At 45.1% G+C, this 17423-nt stretch overlaps 1 protein-coding gene across 1 annotated transcript; it reads right to left on the bottom strand.

Annotated features, from left to right (window-relative positions):
- Positions 1–562: 562 nt before the first annotated feature.
- Positions 563–11792, bottom strand: LOC112228265 (cyclin-J-like). The gene is made up of 6 exons (XM_024393442.2): positions 11438–11792; positions 10694–10790; positions 4266–4476; positions 2859–3158; positions 2565–2724; positions 563–2260 (listed from the first exon to the last, which is right to left on the bottom strand). Exons 2-6 carry the CDS (start codon positions 10760–10762, stop codon positions 1774–1776), a joined length of 1227 nt encoding a protein of 408 aa, XP_024249210.1. The 5' UTR covers positions 10763–10790; positions 11438–11792; the 3' UTR covers positions 563–1773.
- Between the last annotated feature and the right edge of the window lie 5631 nt (positions 11793–17423).

A 17423-nucleotide genomic window follows, 5' to 3' on the forward strand; every position in this document is an offset into this window, starting at 1 on the left:
GTTATTTTACTTCTGTTCCTCAATTGTCTGAGATATTCCTACTGACATTCAATGGGTCGTATCCAAGGTAACCAATAATCACAAAACATCTTATGGTCAACTATATTTTTACTCATTTTATAGGATCTCATGTTTGGTGGCAACTCCATCCATCTGACCCAGCAAGGTCAATTTTACAGCAGGTTTGTTGTAATAACACGACAACCCTGGAGAGTGACCGAGGTAGGACATCAGTAGTTGTATGTGCTAATCAAAGTTTATTGGTCACATTCACACAGATCTGTAGATGTTATCGTGGATGCAGCGTGATGCTTGTGTTTCTATCTCCAACAGAGCAGTAATACAGAACATAGATGATGGATGCTACAAGATATCCTGTGCAGCAACATTTTCATGGCTTCATTAACTGCTCAAGGTGTTTGTGACAATGAGAGCAGCAGAAGCCGTTCCAGAGAGGGCTGTGTGACTGGCATGCGTTTCAGTCAAAGACACACATATTAAATGGTACCAGTCAGAAGAATTTACATGACAACTGAGGAGAAAGCGTGGCTTCGCCCCCCCCGGAGACTAGCTAGTAAAGTATTACTTCCTCCCCTGTGGTTTGATTTGCTGAGAGGACAGATGTGTCTGTTCCTCTGGACACCATGGCTCCATGCCTGCAGTGGCACCAGAACAGCAAAACAAGACGGAGTCTTCTCCTGAGTTGCACAGCGGTCTAAGGCACTGCATTTCAGTGCAAGAGGCATCACTACAGTCCCTGGTTCGAATTCAGGCTGTATCACATCCGGCCATGATTGGGAGTCCCATAGGGCGGCACACAATTGGCCCAGCTTCGTCCGGGTTTGGCTGGGGGTAGGCCGTCATTGTAAATAAGAATTTGTTCTTAACTGACTTGCCTAGTTAAATAAAGGTTAAATAAAAAAAAATAAAACACCATCCAAGGCCAAAGAATAGATCAGAAATCTCAGTGAGACATCTCTCCTACAACACACATGTCTTTAACCAGTAGAAGTTAAACATAAAAAAATGAATTATTTGACACAGCTGTGTCAACCCCCCCCCCAAGTAATCCGTCAAGCACCCTGATATATGGTATTGTTCATGTAAACCAGTGGTCCTCCAACCTCTCCTCAGGGACCCCCAGCCGTTCCAGGTATTTTATTTATTCTAGAGCTAACACCAGATTCAACTTGTCAACTAATCCTCAAGCCCTTTGAATAGGTAAATCAGGTGAGCAAGTTCAGAGCTACCACAAAATAGTGAAATGTCTGGCGGTCCCCGAGGAGAGGTTTGAGAACCACGGATGTAAACAATACCAAGGACAGACCACTTGCATGATCATAAAGCCATCGTTTTGTTTAAGGCAGCAGCATTGAAAGATACTAGTATAAACAACCAGATGTCCCACATTGAGAGAAATGGTGTGGAAGAAGGGGCTCCACACAACCACTGTTGATATCAGAATCACAGTGGCCAAACCAGCCTCACAGTCTCTCAGTATAGATCAAGCAGTCGTGTGAAAGGAACAGAACATACTGTATGTAAACACCTCATCACAAATATTTTGTCACTTCAAATAGTTAGGACCTTTGTTAGGTCAATACCGCAGCAATATCTGCGTTGACCTTGCTTCTTCCTTTTGGTTTCCTTCGTCCTTGGTGGATGAGGTCAGGACAGGTGGATGAGGTCAGGACAGGTGGAGGAGGACAGGGAGTCAGGACAGGTGGAGGACACTGACTGACCCAGGTTCAGTTCATCCTCCCTCTCCTGGCGTCACCTGTCGAAGCAGCCTGCTGTGAAGGCGTGATGGGAGCCCAGGTAGTCTCCCCCGTAGGACAGGCCGAGACAGTGACGGGGCTCTGCAGCAAGGACCACTTGCATGGAGATGGGTCCCTGGAGGGGCAGGGAGGAGCCCAGTCCTGAGGTCAGGCTGGGGAAAGGGGGGAAGGCTCCCTGAGAAACCGAGCCTGAGAGGAGCCCTGTCTGGTGGGACTGGAGGTAGTCCTGAGACCCAACAGGGCCCAGAGCCTGGGACTCACCTAGCATGTGCATCTGGGAAACGGAAGTGGAGTGATGGGTGAGGTGCTGCTGGTAGCCGCCTGTCTGGAAGAGCATCTGCTGGGAGCCAGAAGAGGGTTGTATCAGGGTGGAGCAGGAGACTGTGGAGGGCGAGGGATGGGCCTGGGGTTGGAGAGGGCTCTGGACAGATGAAGAGTTGGACTTGGATTTGTTGGCCTGTTTCACATCATTGTCATGGGCACTACAGGGAGGAAAAGAGTGCAAATCATTACTTGACGACCTTTAGCTGATGGACATAAACATCAATATACAGAGGAAATAACTACGGGTCAATGGTATTGACAGTATGAAAAAGCTGTAGATATGAACCTTGCATTAACCCACCACAACATGAAGGACAAGTGCATACATGGGAACAACACAACACAAACATAAAAACTGCTGACTTCAGACCGACGATAAATGAAGTCTAGGCAGATGGCCGTCAGCTTGGTTTGTGGTCAGATTAATGTGGGTGTGCAGCACGTTATGTCAAGCAGTATTACAGCAGCATCAGCTTTATGCACTGGGTGAGGTGGTCCCAGGAGTATCCGGTGAGCAGGCGGAGGACGGTGGTCCAGCTGGGGGTGATCTGGAGACAGATGCGGGACGCCGCGATGCAAGCTGCCGTCACCTGGGACGGCCGGAAGCCCAGGAAGGCATGGTCTGGGACACACAGGCACAGATCCTCAGTTACATTTACTCAACAACGGATGGCCACACTAAAGAGGAAATCTGTCTTGCCCATTAAACCACCCACTGCTGTCACTATGAACTTCCACTCCTAATCTCCTCCTCACCTTGCAGTGAGACTTCCAGGAAGTAGTGTGTGTATTTGTCCATGAAGGCTCTGGTCTTGTTGAGGGAGGAGAGAGGCCAGCCGTTGTGCAGGTCTCCGTCCTGTACAGCAGCATGGAGGTAGTAGTCTATGAAGTGTGCTGGCGTGGGCATACACAGGTTCCAGCCAAACGTCTCTAAGAGAAGCAGCTCCATCTTGACCAGATCCTTCTTGGTCAGTGACAGGTTCAGACTACACATGAAGCCCAGAGAATTGAGCTGCTCCAGCTTTGGCACACAGTCCTCCTTCTCCTCAAACTTACCTGGATGGGAAACAGTGTTATTGTGAGTGAAAAATCAAACACATGTTATGGGTCGTGTGAGAAAATACTGAATGTGCTCAAAAGACTGCTTATAAGATGTATAATTCATAACACACACACCTCCATCTTCCCTTTCACTGGTCACAGCTAAATCCTCATCATGCATATCCCCCTAGAGTCAGATGCTCTAACAATGCAGAAGCCCTGACCTCTGGAGACCAGTCCTGGGCACTCAGGGAGAGGCCCTTTCAACAGATCAATGGAGGGTATGTGTGTTTGAGAAGGGGGCAAATAATTACCCCACTTTTCATTTTTTTAGGTCATTAAATATTCATGCATATATTCACCCCAGCAACTGAAAAGGCCCAGCAGTACTTATTAACACTTTTCTGTTAGCAAAATCATCCCCGCAGCCCTTCCTCTCTCAGAGAGGTGCAGGGGTAATCATTGTTCCACACCAGAAGGCAGAAACGGCCCTTAACAATGAGACCTCTCAATCTAAAACACAAATGTTGTCAATGTCCACGGCAAGCCTGTCCATGGCAACCCTGTCCACGGCAACCGTTCCGTTAGTCAGGCCTACATCTATTCTCTACAAGACATCTATTCTCTAGAAGTCACCATTGTGATTGTTCTGTTCAACAACTTTAATTACTACGCAGGCCAGGGTTGTGGGTAACGCAGGCCAGGGTTGTGGGTAACGCAGGCCAGGGTTGTGGGTAACGCAGGCCAGGGTTGTGGGTAATGCAGGCCTACTGGTTTTTACATGTGATAAGTTCCCTTGGTGACTGACAGAGGTCTGGGGGAGGCAGAGGCTCTTAAACACACAGCTCACACTAAACACAGCGCCTCAGACTAACCACGCAGTCACAGGCTTGCTCCACTATCCCCACTTTACTTTTTCACATCAATTATGATTCAAAAACATATATACAGGTATAGTTGAAAATGCAGCTTTCTGCACAAGAACAAACAACATACATCTGTCCTTGTAGAGGAAGGACATTATAACTGAAGTACTTCAGTCTCTATGAGATGACATGTTCTAGAGGGTAGTCTTACTGCTGCTCCATCTTTACCGGATCGACTGTGTTGCCGTTTGCTTACTGGCTAGGAGGAGACAGGAGAGGGCGATGACGTAGAGCTGGCGGACTGCCACGTCGTAGTGGTCCATAAACAAGTCCAGGAAGTAGACGGCCAGGTGGCGAGCCACTGGGCACAGCTGGTAGCGGTTACTGAGGACAGCCAGCAGGTCAGCAAAGTAACGCCGCATCCTGATCTGAGGAGAGTGGGCCTTGTAGGTAGGCAACTTCAGCTCCTGAGGAGAGGAGACAAGGAGAGGAGACAAGACAAATGAGAGAGACTAAGGATATTGCACAGTTGAATTGGGTATACCGAAAACAAAACAGCACTGTGTCAGGAGGCATGTAACCAACCAGCTCTCACAGTCTCACGTCAGATTTAGACATTCGTCTATGTTTCTCAAATGTGAAAGTGTTTAAGGTTAGGCATTAACTCCACATTGTTAAGGTTAGGCATTACATCTGAACATTTAAAGGCAAAGGTTTGGGATAGGCTTGATAGGCTTAAAAACAAAAAAATATAAAAAAACAACTTTATTTCGCTGGATTCAAACATACAAACTTTGGAATCAGAAGCAGATGCTTACGCCCAACCATCATCCCTTTCCACAAAGCTCTAGCAAAACCAAAACCTACTGGAAGGTAACAGAGCTCGCCGTTGCCCCCTAGTGGCCGGTTTCCACTTCATATCCAGACGTCCCCAGACACGGACAGACGTCAAATTCTGACTTGTATCACAGGTGACCTTGCCAATGTAAGAGCATGTGCCAAGGCTCCACTTTAAAATGTGAAGAACTGACAAGAAATTGCAACCCATTCTGGACCATGGGCCTAAAAGATAACTGAATATATTATGAATTGGTTTTGTATTTTTTGGAACTAAGCGACTTGTTTCTCCCATGCCTTCCAGACCCGTCGCCAGCTATAAAAGTCTACTCTTCCCAAAAATTGTTAACATTAATGTTGGAGGTAAAAAAATAACCCACTAACCTTTAAATATGTTATGGTTCATTTAAAAATATGCATCCCACAGACATCCATGTGAACAACGTATCCTATTTCAGACCTGGAAACAGTGACATACACATCTCTATTTAATTCTGTGTCTGGCAAGGTCACTGTTGCTAGGCAAAGGCAGACACCGAGGATCCAAATCCAACTCTTCCATATATCTCTCCCATCTATACGTAGCTCATATTCAAGAAGTCTGCTGTGGGAACCAGGGAGTCTCCCATGGTTATGCAAGCCCAGCCAGCCAGGCCACATGTCTCACAGCCATCTGTCTCCCTGGGGGTGAGGGGCCTGACCCTCTGAACACAGCCTTTTGTAGAGCACGGCTTTAATTTAGAGAACTCTACAGCTGTTTCTTGATCAGCTGAAAGCATGGTCTTGATATTCTGCAACACGCAGATCCAATTGGGTCAACGTTCTCCTGTCTTCTAGGGTTGGGCGTTATTTGGGGAGACCTCTTCTACGATATGCTAATTCAAATAGCATATCGTAGAATATGCTAATTCTGATATCCGATATCAATTGTTTTGCACCATTAATGACTAGATAATTCTAGACTGTGAAATTTGTCATCTTATTTACAATATTATAGTCACATTCTCAATAATCTTAGTATGTAATATTAGTTCTGATAGTTCTTAATTTTTATTTTGGGAGATTTGTGTGTATTGGTAGGTATTACTGCACTGTTGGAGCTAGAAACATAAGCATTTCGCTGCACCTGCGATGTTCACGCTACCAATAAAATGTGATTTGTATGCCGAAGAAATAAGCCTAATTAATACATGTAGACCAATTTTTCAACAAATTGACACATCCTAACTGATAAAACTGCACTGTTTTTATTCGTAAAAATGAAATAAAATGTTATTTGTCACATGCGCCGAATACAACCTTAGTGAAATGCTTACTTACAAGCCCTTAACCAACAACGCAGTTAAGAAAAATATGTACTAAATAAACTAAAGTTAAAAAATAAAAGAGCAACAATAAAAGAACAATCATAGAGTGAAGTCACAATATAAAGGGGGGATACCTGGTCAGTTGTCCAACTGAATGAAAGGGGGGATACCTGGTCTGTTGTCCAACTGAATGAAAGGGGGATACCTGGTCAGTTGTCCAACTGAATGAAAGGGGGATACCTGGTCTGTTGTCCAACTGAATGAAAGGGGGATACCTGGTCAGTTGTCAACTGAATGAAAGGGGGATACCTGGTCAGTTGTACAACTGAATGAAAGGGGGATACCTGGTCAGTTGTCCAACTGAATGAAAGGGGGATACCTGGTCTGTTGTCCAACTGAATGAAAGGGGGATACCTGGTCTGTTGTCCAACTGAATGAAAGGGGAGATACCTGGTCAGTTGTCAACTGAATGAAAGGGGGGATACCTGGTCAGTTGTCCAACTGAATGAAAGGGGGGATACCTGGTCAGTTGTCCAACTGAATGAAAGGGGGGATACCTGGTCAGTTGTCCAACTGAATGAAAGGGTGGATACCTGGTCAGTTGTCCAACTGAATGAAAGGGTGGATACCTGGTCAGTTGTCCAACTGAATGAAAGGGGGATACCTGGTCAGTTGTCCAACTGAATGAAAGGGGGATACCTGGTCAGTTGTCCAACTGAATGAAAGGGGGATACCTGGTCAGTTGTCCAACTGAATGAAAAGGGGGATACCTGGTCATTTGTCCAACTGAATGAAAGGGGGATACCTGGTCAGTTGTCCAACTGAATGAAAGGGGGATACCTGGTCAGTTGTCCAACTGAATGAAAGGGGGATACCTGGTCAGTTGTCCAACTGAATGAAAGGGGGATACCTGGTCAGTTGTCCAACTGAATGAAAGGGGGATACCTGGTCAGTTGTCCAACTGAATGAAAAGGGGGATACCTGGTCAGTTGTCCAACTGAATGAAAGGGGGATACCTGGTCAGTTGTCCAACTGAATGAAAGGGGGATACCTGGTCAGTTGTCCAACTGAATGAAAGGGGGATACCTGGTCAGTTGTCCAACTGAATGAAAGGGGGATACCTGGTCAGTTGTCCAACTGAATGAAAGGGGGATACCTGGTCAGTTGTCCAACTGAATGAAAGGGGGATACCTGGTCAGTTGTCCAACTGAATGAAAGGGGGGATACCTGGTCAGTTGTCCAACTGAATGAAAGGGGGATACCTGGTCAGTTGTCCAACTGAATGAAAGGGGGATACCTGGTCAGTTGTCCAACTGAATGAAAGGGGGGATACCTGGTCAGTTGTCCAACTGAATGAAAGGGGTATACCTGGTCAGTTGTCCAACTGAATGAAAGGGGGGATACCTGGTCAGTTGTCCAACTGAATGAAAGGGGTATACCTGGTCAGTTGTCCAACTGAATGAAAGGGGGATACCTGGTCAGTTGTCCAACTGAATGAAAGGGGGTATACCTGGTCAGTTGTCCAACTGAATGAAAGGGGGATACCTGGTCAGTTGTCCAACTGAATGAAAGGGGGTATACCTGGTCAGTTGTCCAACTGAATGAAAGGGGTATACCTGGTCAGTTGTCCAACTGAATGAAAGGGGGATACCTGGTCAGTTGTCCAACTGAATGAAAGGGGGATACCTGGTCAGTTGTCCAACTGAATGAAAGGGGGATACCTGGTCAGTTGTCCAACTGAATGAAAGGGGGATACCTGGTCAGTTGTCCAACTAAATGAAAGGGGGATACCTGGTCAGTTGTCCAACTGAATGAAAGGGGGATACCTGGTCAGTTGTCCAACTGAATGAAAAAGGGGGATACCTGGTCAGTTGTCCAACTGAATGAAAGGGGGATACCTGGTCAGTTGTCAACTGAATAAAAGGGGGATACCTGGTCAGTTGTCCAACTGAATGAAAGGGGGGATACCTGGTCAGTTGTACAACTGAATGAAAGGGGGGATACCTGGTCAGTTGTACAACTGAATGAAAGGGGGAAACCTAGTCAGTTGTACAACTGAATGAAAGGGGGGATACCTGGTCAGTTGTACAACTGAATGAAAGGGATACCTAGTCAGTTATACAACTAAATGTATTCAACTGAAATGTGTCTTCTGGATTTAACCCAACCCCTCTTAATCAGAGAGGTGCAGGGGGCTGCCTTAAAATCGATATCCACGCCATATATCGTCTTGCACTTCACGATATATCGTCAATGTCATATATTACGATACTGGATTTATTGTAATATCGGCACAACCCTATTCTGAAATGCAGTTCAAATTGGGTCAACATTCTCCTGTGCAAGATTGTCAGTATTTAATTTTCCCCCGGGGGCAGTGGGTTGATACGACTTTGAAAGATTCTGAAGGGTTTGATGACATCACACTTGCAGGAAACTCTTGTGAAATGGAATGTATTAATGAATTGTTCCTTCAAAATCGCTAATATTATTGTTCCACTTTCAATTTCAATTGTTTTACTTCAACCTTGTGAACTGCATTATCGTGAAAATGGCAATTAACAAGTGCAGCAACAAACTAGGCATTCAACCTGGCATCAGCAAACGGTGCCTTTTTACACAGAGAAGCTCTATTAATACATTCAACAGCCTTTGGTGAGCACGGAGGACACAGGTAGAGAGGCCTCCATAGCAACGGTCTGTGGGAAAGAATGGATGGGGCAATTTATCATACTGTTACCCTGGAGATGCATCAAAGCTCTCATGAAAAACCATTCTTGTGAAAAAAAAGCATCTGGATTTAGCTCTAATGCAACCATTTGCTAAAATATTTATTCCATGAAGCCTGTCAAATTCTATTTCTGAATAGCTGCTGATAAAAATCAGATCTCGCCAGTAGTTGCCAGCTCGTAAATGGTTTTAAACTAGAACGGTGAAAACCGTAAACATCAAAGCTCTGGAGATTGCATTTCTTCACGATGACCAAGTAATGTCAGTATAAAGTCACACATCACTTCAGCCCCATTATCTGTCGTTGCGCTTCAGCCCCATTATCTGTCGTTGCGCTTCAGCCCCATTATCTGTCGTTGCGCTTCAGCCCCATTATCTGTCGCTGCGCTTCAGCCCCATTATCTGTCGCTGCGCTTCAGCCCCATTATCTGTCGCTGCGCTTCAGCCCCATTATCTGTCGTTGCGCTTCAGCCCCATTATCTGTCGTTGCGCTTCAGCCCCATTATCTGTCGCTGCGCTTCAGCCCCATTATCTGTCGTTGCGCTTCAGCCCCATTATCTGTCGTTGCGCTTCAGCCCCATTATCTGTCGTTGCGCTTCAGCCCCATTATCTGTCGTTGCCCTTCAGCCCCATTATCTGTCGTTGCGCTTCAGCCCCATTATCTGTCGTTGCACTTCAGCCCCATTATCTGGCTACTGGGTAACAGGCAGGACAAGAGGAACTTCAGATCGAACCAGGGACGCAACTTTGGTTTTAGAAGTTGGGGTTGGGGGACATAATTATTTTTAATCCAGTCAGTTAAACACTCCAAACAGCCTACTCGACATTCGGAGGCATCCGCGTGGTCCTAAAGCACACCGTTGCCTCATTTTGTATCACATTAAAAAAAATGCAATTTCAGAATGTGGACGTCCCCAGTGAAAGATGCACCCCTGGATCTAACAGTGTTGAGTCTTTGGCAAGAGAGCAAGATCCTAAATTAGCATAAAAGCAAACGCTCCACATATAGCCAAAAAGCTTCTACTTAGCAGCTCCTACAGGAAGTGGGCATGATATACAGCCGTGCCATAAACAGGAGACAAACACAAACAGCCAGACAGAGCCAACAGGCTGAGTAGAGTCGTCAGGTCCTCAGTGCTCTCTAATCCAGTCAACACAGACAATTAGTCTGCCCTGAATGGACCCCCTCCACCCATTAACCCACTTCACAGACCTTCTCTCAGCTCAGCTGGCTGCATCGGCTCATTTGGACAGCATTTTGCACACAATAGAGCGGCCAATTTGACTAATTACAATTTAAGATGACTGATCGATACATCTCTATTTGAAGCCGTCTTTGGGTTTATTATTGTTCACAACCATTAAGTGTCAATCCCTGATAGGTCGTGGAAATCCTGAACTACAACATATAATGATACCAAGGGTCAGATAAACGCATCTCTTGGTCTTATTGAAATACAGAAAATGGCTGCGTTTAAACAGTCAGCGCAAATCTGATCTTTTTTCAGATCTGATGTGAAAAGATCTGGGATGCCTGTCTAAACACAGCCAATTGTAGGCAAGGCTGTGATAGAGTTTCTGCTAACCAGACAGGGAAACTACCTCAAGCGTTATGGTTTTAGGCCCAAGCTTCAGGAGGGGCATGTGACATTTCACACCTCAGCATCAAAGACAGTAAGTAGTACAGGAATAGATTAACTCACTACTGGCAAATAAAATACACACACGTCATTTTCTGATGGTATTTGTGAAATTCAACTAAGCACCATGTTTTCTGTGGATAAAAACGATCAGAGAATGAGACATTCACCTTTATTCGTAGAGACTGGTGGATGTCTGCAGCGAGTTGGCACGTCCACCACTGCTCCTCCCGCTCCATCTTGTCAGAGTTGTGGCCACTGTCCACCCTGAACGAAACGTCAAACAGTGCGGCAGAAACACATTAGATACCTGTCCGATCTACATTAATTATATCATCAAGGCAAACTTTGGGAAACTGACAGGTTTCACTTGAATTGTTGTATGATTTTATGTGTTATGGTTTCCAAATCATTTGGATTTGCAGCTAAATAATGCACTCAAACTGACTAACGTTACTCATATTTTGTTCAGTTGTTTTTATTAAGTAGGGTAGCCAGCCTAGTGTGCCCTACTTGTATGTGCGCACTCATTGATTTCAGATACTACAGCGTATTGCTTACTGTACAACAGTTTATTACACTTAGGTAAATTCAAAAAAATATGTAAGCTAGCCTACAGCACAGAAGTGTAATTTTAAAAAAGCGAGCACCTCACATTCGCCATCTGTATTGCACAAGGCAAGCTCATGTTCGGATACATTGTTTATATTCGTGCTTATAAATTGTAACTAATCTACCACGCGTGGCAACTCACCTCGCCACACTAGAAAGTTATGGTGACCAATCGGACATTTCTGAGAATTGTTCTACACATGACTGTACCACAGTGCATACTGTAAAGAGGTTGGAATAGTGACAACGTGCAAAGCTAGTCACATGTTGGACTTGTAGGCTAGTATCCACTAAAATGTTACCTTTCAACCTGCTTTTACCACTGCAACAGTCCGGAGTCCCGACCCCTTTGTTTCAGACCAGCAGCATTCTGATTAAAATCTTCGCCGACAGTTTCCCTACACCTTTAACAACATTAAAAATAACAGCAAAATAATCAACTCCTAGTCTAATCGTCACAGATCCATGAACTCAAACCCAAAGACTGGTATGTTGAGTTTGAATTCTCTATTTTTTCGACGCCCCTCTTCATTCCCCCCTGTGATGTGTTCCCGTCAACTCAATGGAACCTGGTCAGACAACCACACGCGGTTCTCCCTGTTGGTACCGTGGAGAAAATCTGGAATGGGGAGGGTTTTGACAGCGCCCCCAGACAGCATTCAATTAAAATCAACTTCTGGTGGATATTCTATGTAACATCTATATTATAGATGTACATTATTACAGGATTTGAACTACGTGTTTTATATCCTGGGAAGATCAGGGCAGGCCTATTTTAAATGACAGCATTAAGGCTATTGAGTTTGACTGATGCATGTTGGTGGTGCAGGTTGTATAGGCCTTCTGGACAAACTCCTAAAATGAATACTTAAAAATAATAATCTATTGGTGATATTCTGTGAACTAGAAAAATGATTAAAACCATGTGTCAATTACAATCAGATCCAGCATGTAGAACAATGGCATTGACCACAGTGTGATCCTTATGCCATCTCTCTGTTTGACCAACAGGTGGCACATGAACTCAACTGCTAGATGTTTGCCATGGACAGTTGTGTAAAGTACTTAATTAAGTAAAAATCATTTAAAGTACTACTTAAGTCGTGTTATTTTGGGGTATCTGTACTTTATTTTCCTATTTATATTTTTGTCCACTTAGTGAACTTTTACTTCACTACATTCCTAAAGAAAATAATATATTTTTTACTCCATACATTTTCCCTGACACCCAAAAGTACTCGTTACATTTTGATTGGCTAGCAGGACAGGAAAATGGTCCAATTCATACACTTATCAAGGGAACATCCCTGTTCATCCCTACTGTCTCTGATCTGGCAGACTCACGAAACAGAGAACATCCCTGTTCATCCCTACTGCCTCTGATCTGGCAGACTCACTAAACAGAGAACATCCCTGGTCATCCCTACTGCCTCTTATCTGGTGGACTCAATAAACAGAGAACATCCCTGGTCATCCCTACTGCCTCTGATCTGGAGGACTCACTAAACAGAGAACATCCCTGGTCATCCCTACTGCCTCTGATCTGGTGGACTCAATAAACAGAGAACATCCCTGGTCATCCCTACTGCCTCTGATCTGGTGGACTCACTAAACACAAATGCTTTGTTTGTAAATGATGTCTGAGTGTTGGAGTGTGCCACTGGCTTTCATAAATAAAAAAACAAGAAAATGTTGCCGTCTGGTTTGCTTAATATAGGGAATTTGAAATGAGTCTCTTAAGTATATTTTAGCAATTACATTTACTTTTGATACTTAAGTATATTTAAAACCAAATAATTTTAGACTTTTACTCAAGTAGTATTTTACTGGGTGACTTTTACTTGAGTAATTTTCTACTAAGGGCTCCCGAGTGGGGCAGCGGTCTAAGGCACTGCATCTCAGTGCAAGAGGTGTCACTACAGTCCCTGGTTCAAATCCAGGCTGTATCACATCCCACCGTGATTGGGAGTCCCGTGGGGCGGCGCACAATTGGCCCAGCATCGGCCGGGTTTGGCTGGGATAGGCCGTCATTGTAAATAAGAATTTGTTCATACCTGACTTGCCTAGTTAGATAAACAAATACTAAGGTATCTTTACTTTTACTCAAGTATGACAATTGGGTACTCTTTCCACCACTGGCCATGTATCCATTTTTGTCAGCCTGGACCATAGAGAATGATAGAGGACTCCAGTGTCCGAAAGATCTTATTAGCATGTGCAGTGCTGTTGAGGGCTTCCACCATTTTAATGTAGTCCAACTTCATTGGCTGATCCTTCCTGGTGACCCTGTGGGAGTCATGTACAACCGGGTCAACCGGGTCATCAGTCATTTGTGAATAAGAAAATTGAATACTTTAAAATGGAGATAGACTCCAATTATATTTTCAAAATCTCCCTGACCCAGTCTGTAATGCCTACATGTTTCAAGCAAATGACCATAGTCCTTGTGCCCAAGAACGCCAAGGTAACCTGTTTTAATGAATATCACCTTGTAGCATTCACATCTGTAGCCATGAAATGCTTTGAAAGGCTGGTCATGTCTCACATCAACACCATCATCCCAGACACCCTGGACCCACTCCAATTCGCATACCGCCCCAACAGATGACGCAATCTCTATTGCACTCAACACTGCCCGTTCCCACCTGGACAAAAGGAACACCTATGTGAGCATGCTGGTCATCGACTACAGCTCAGCATTCTACACCATAGTGCCCTTCAAGTTCATCACTAACCTAAGGACCCTGGGACCGAACACCTCCCTCTGCAACTGGATCCTGGACTTCCTGAATGCCCGCGCCCAGGTGGTGAGGGTAGGTAATAACACATTCGCCACTCTGAACATCAACACGGGGGCCCCTCAGGGGTGCATGCTCAGTCCCCTCCTGTACTCCCTGTTCACCCACGACTGCGTGGCCAAGCACGTCTCCAACACCATCGTTAAGTTTGCAGACTACACGACAGTGATAGGCTTGATCACAGATGACGATGAAGCAGCCTATAGGGAGGAAATCAGAGACCTGGCCGTGTGGTGCCAGGACAAAAACCTCTCCCTCAAAGTCAGCAAGACAAAGTAGCTGATCGTGGACTACAGGAAACGGAGGTCCGAGCGAGTCCACCACATTCATATCGACAGGGATGTAGTGGAGGAGGGCATCTCTAAGGATCTGTCATGGTCCACACACACCAACACAGTCGTGATGAGGGTACGACAAGGCCTCTTCCCTCTCAGGAGGCTGAAGAGATATGGCACAGGCCTTCAGATCCTCAAAAAGTTCTACACCTGCACCATAGACAGCATCTTGACTGGCTGCATCACTGCTTGGTACGGTAACTGTTCGGCATCCGACCGCAAGGGGCTACAGATGGTAGTGCGGATGGCCCAGTACATCACTGGGGCCAAGCTTCCTGCCATCCAGGACCTCTATACCAGGCGGTGTCAGAGGAAGGCCCGAAAAATGGCCAAGACTCCAGTCACCCAAGTCATAGACTGTTCTCTCTGCTGCCGCACGGCAAGCGGTACCGATTCACCAAGTCATAGACTGTTATCTCTGCTGCAGCACGGCAAGCGGTACCGATTCACCAAGTCATAGACTGTTATCTCTGCAGCAGCACGGCCGGTACCAATTCACCAAGACTGTTATCTCTGCTGCAGCACGGCAAGCGGTACCGATTCACCAAGTCATAGACTGTTATCTCTGCTGCAGCACGGCAAGCGGTACCGATTCACCAAGTCATAGACTGTTATCTCTGCTGCAGCACGGCAAGCGGTACCAATTCACCAAGTCATAGACTGTTCTCTCTGCTGCAGCATGGCAAGCGGTACCAATTCACCAAGTCTAGAACCAACTGGACACTGAACAGCTTCCGACCCCCCAAGCCATAAGATTGGTTATATGTGCATATCTATCTCAAATCAAATCAAATCAAAATCAAATGTATTTATATAGCCCTTCGTACATCAGCTGATATCTCAAAGTGCTGTACAGAAACCCAGCCTAAAACCCCAAACAGCAAGCAATGCAGGTGTAGAAGCACGAAGCACCTCAATTACCTCGTACCCCTGCACATCGACTCAGTACTGGTACCCAGTGTATGTAGTCAGGTTATCATTACTCAGTACTGGTACCCAGTGTATGTAGTCAGGTTATCATTACTCAGTACTGGTACCCAGTGTATGTAGTCAGGTTATCATTACTCAGTACTGGTACCCAGTGTATGTAGTCAGGTTATCATTACTCATTGTGAATATATTAATACTTTTATTATTACTTGTTTTACTTTTATATTATGTCTCTATTTTCTTTCACTCTGCTTTTTTGGGAAGGTCCCGTAAGTAAGCATTTCACTGTTGTTTACGAACATGAAGAAGAAAATTTGATTCAATTTTTTTATTGGATTTGAGTGGCTCTGCCCATGCTGTCACATACGCTATGTGCCCATGCTGTCACATATGCCCTTGCTGTCACATACGCTACATACACTAGTTCCCAAGTTGCCCCCAAACCATCACGGTCACCTAATAATCCCCAGTTTACAATTGGCTCTTTCTTCCCCCTCCTCTCCCCTGTAACTATTCCCCAGGTCGTTGCTGTAAATGAGAACGTGTTCTCAGTCAACTTACCTGGTAAAATAACGGATAAATAAATAAATAATAATGGCACAGATACAAAGATGAGTCCTCTGTCTATCTCTATAGCCTGGACATACTATACACTTGTTTCATGCATAGAGACACATTCATGCTATTGCTGAGTGAATGGTCACGTGTGTGTGTTTGTATGTGTGTGTGGGTGTTTGTATGTGTGTGTGTGTGTTTGTAGTTGTGTGTGTGGGTGTTTGTATGTGTGTGTGTGTGTTTGTATGTGTGTGTGGGTGTTTGTATGTGTGTGTGTGTGTTTGTATGTGTGTGTGGGTGTTTGTATGTGTGTGTGTGTGTTTGTATGTGTGTGTGGGTGTTTGTTTTCAATGATTGCACAGTTTAATTATGTCTACTGCCATATAAGCCTAAACATTTATGATCTGTAGGGTTTTATGTTTCTTGCACTTTCCATTTGCTCAGGTCAGCATAATTTGATGCAATTTGTTTCTCAAATCAAATCAAATCAAATGTATTTATATAGCCCTTCGTACATAAGTGCTGTACAGAAACCCAGCCTAAAACCCCAAACAGCAAGCAATGCAGGTGTAGAAGCACGGTGGCTAGGAAAAACTCCCTAGAAAGGCCAAAACCTAGGAAGAAACCTAGAGAGGAACCAGGCTATGAGGGGTGGCCAGTCCTCTTCTGGCTGTGCCGGGTGGAGAGTATAACAGAACATGGCCAAGATGTTCAAATGTTCATAAATGACCAGCATGGTCATATAATAATAAGGCAGAACAGTTGAAATTGGAGCAGCAGCACGGTCAGATGGACTGGGGACAGCAAGGAGTCATCATGTCAGGTAGTCCTGGGGCATGGTCCTAGGGCTCAGGTCCTCCGAGAGAGAGAAAGAAAGAGAGAATTAGAGAGAGCATATGTGGGGTGGCCAGTCCTCTTCTGGCTGTGCTGGGTGGAGATTATAACAGAACATGGCCAAGATGTTCAAATGTTCTCATTTTATTTGTTTAGAAGAGTCATAGAAAAGAAAGAAAGCATGCAATCTAATAAGGAGTGAAGAAGAGTAATCATATCCTGTGCATCACTACAGGGCCAGACCCCCACAGTCACCCCAGACAGGGTAGACCCTTACCACAGGAAGGTTGGCGGCAACCTTAATTGGGAAGAACGGCCTCGTGGTAATTGCTGGAGTGGAATAGGTGGAATGGTATCGATTACATCAAACGCATGGTTTCCATGGTTTCCGTGGTTTCCATGGTTTCCATGTGTTTGATGCCATTCCATTCACTCCGTTCCAGACGTCATTATGAGCCGTCCTCCCCTCAGCAGCCTCCACTGAGCCTTACACAAACACACAGGTTAACACCAGAGTGTTCCAGTTGATCCTTGCTGATCTGCAGGGACCGGGGCTCTGCACACCACAGACATCTAGCAGAGTGGGTAGTTACCACACAGGCTTTACCAGTTAGCTCGTTAAAACGCGACCTATTCCAATACCAACAAACTATTTGGCGCTGCCACGGTGGTAAATTTGACCGAATGTCTAATCCCTGTCTTCTTGGTATGGTCGGCATGGTAGTGACCCATCAGACACATTTGCCCAGCAGGGAGGTTTGGCACTGCTGAACTGCTGAATCATGATCCCACAACAGCACTGCTGCAACAATAGTCAATAAGACAAAACTTTCAAA

This window comes from Oncorhynchus tshawytscha, linkage group LG30 (genome assembly GCF_018296145.1).
Source record: "Oncorhynchus tshawytscha isolate Ot180627B linkage group LG30, Otsh_v2.0, whole genome shotgun sequence".
NCBI lineage: Eukaryota > Metazoa > Chordata > Actinopteri > Salmoniformes > Salmonidae > Oncorhynchus > Oncorhynchus tshawytscha.

Excerpts from the sequence above, each read along its gene's own strand:
- LOC112228265 (XM_024393442.2), bottom strand. The coding sequence starts at position 10,762 with ATGGAGCGGGAGGAGCAGTGGTGGACGTGCCAACTCGCTGCAGACATC. Across the intron at positions 4,477-10,693 it reads ACCAGTCTCTACGAATAAAG|GAGCTGAAGTTGCCTACCTA; the intron begins GTGAATGTCTCA and ends TCCTCTCCTCAG. Across the intron at positions 2,725-2,858 it reads CCTGGAAGTCTCACTGCAAG|ACCATGCCTTCCTGGGCTTC; the intron begins GTGAGGAGGAGA and ends TGTGTGTCCCAG.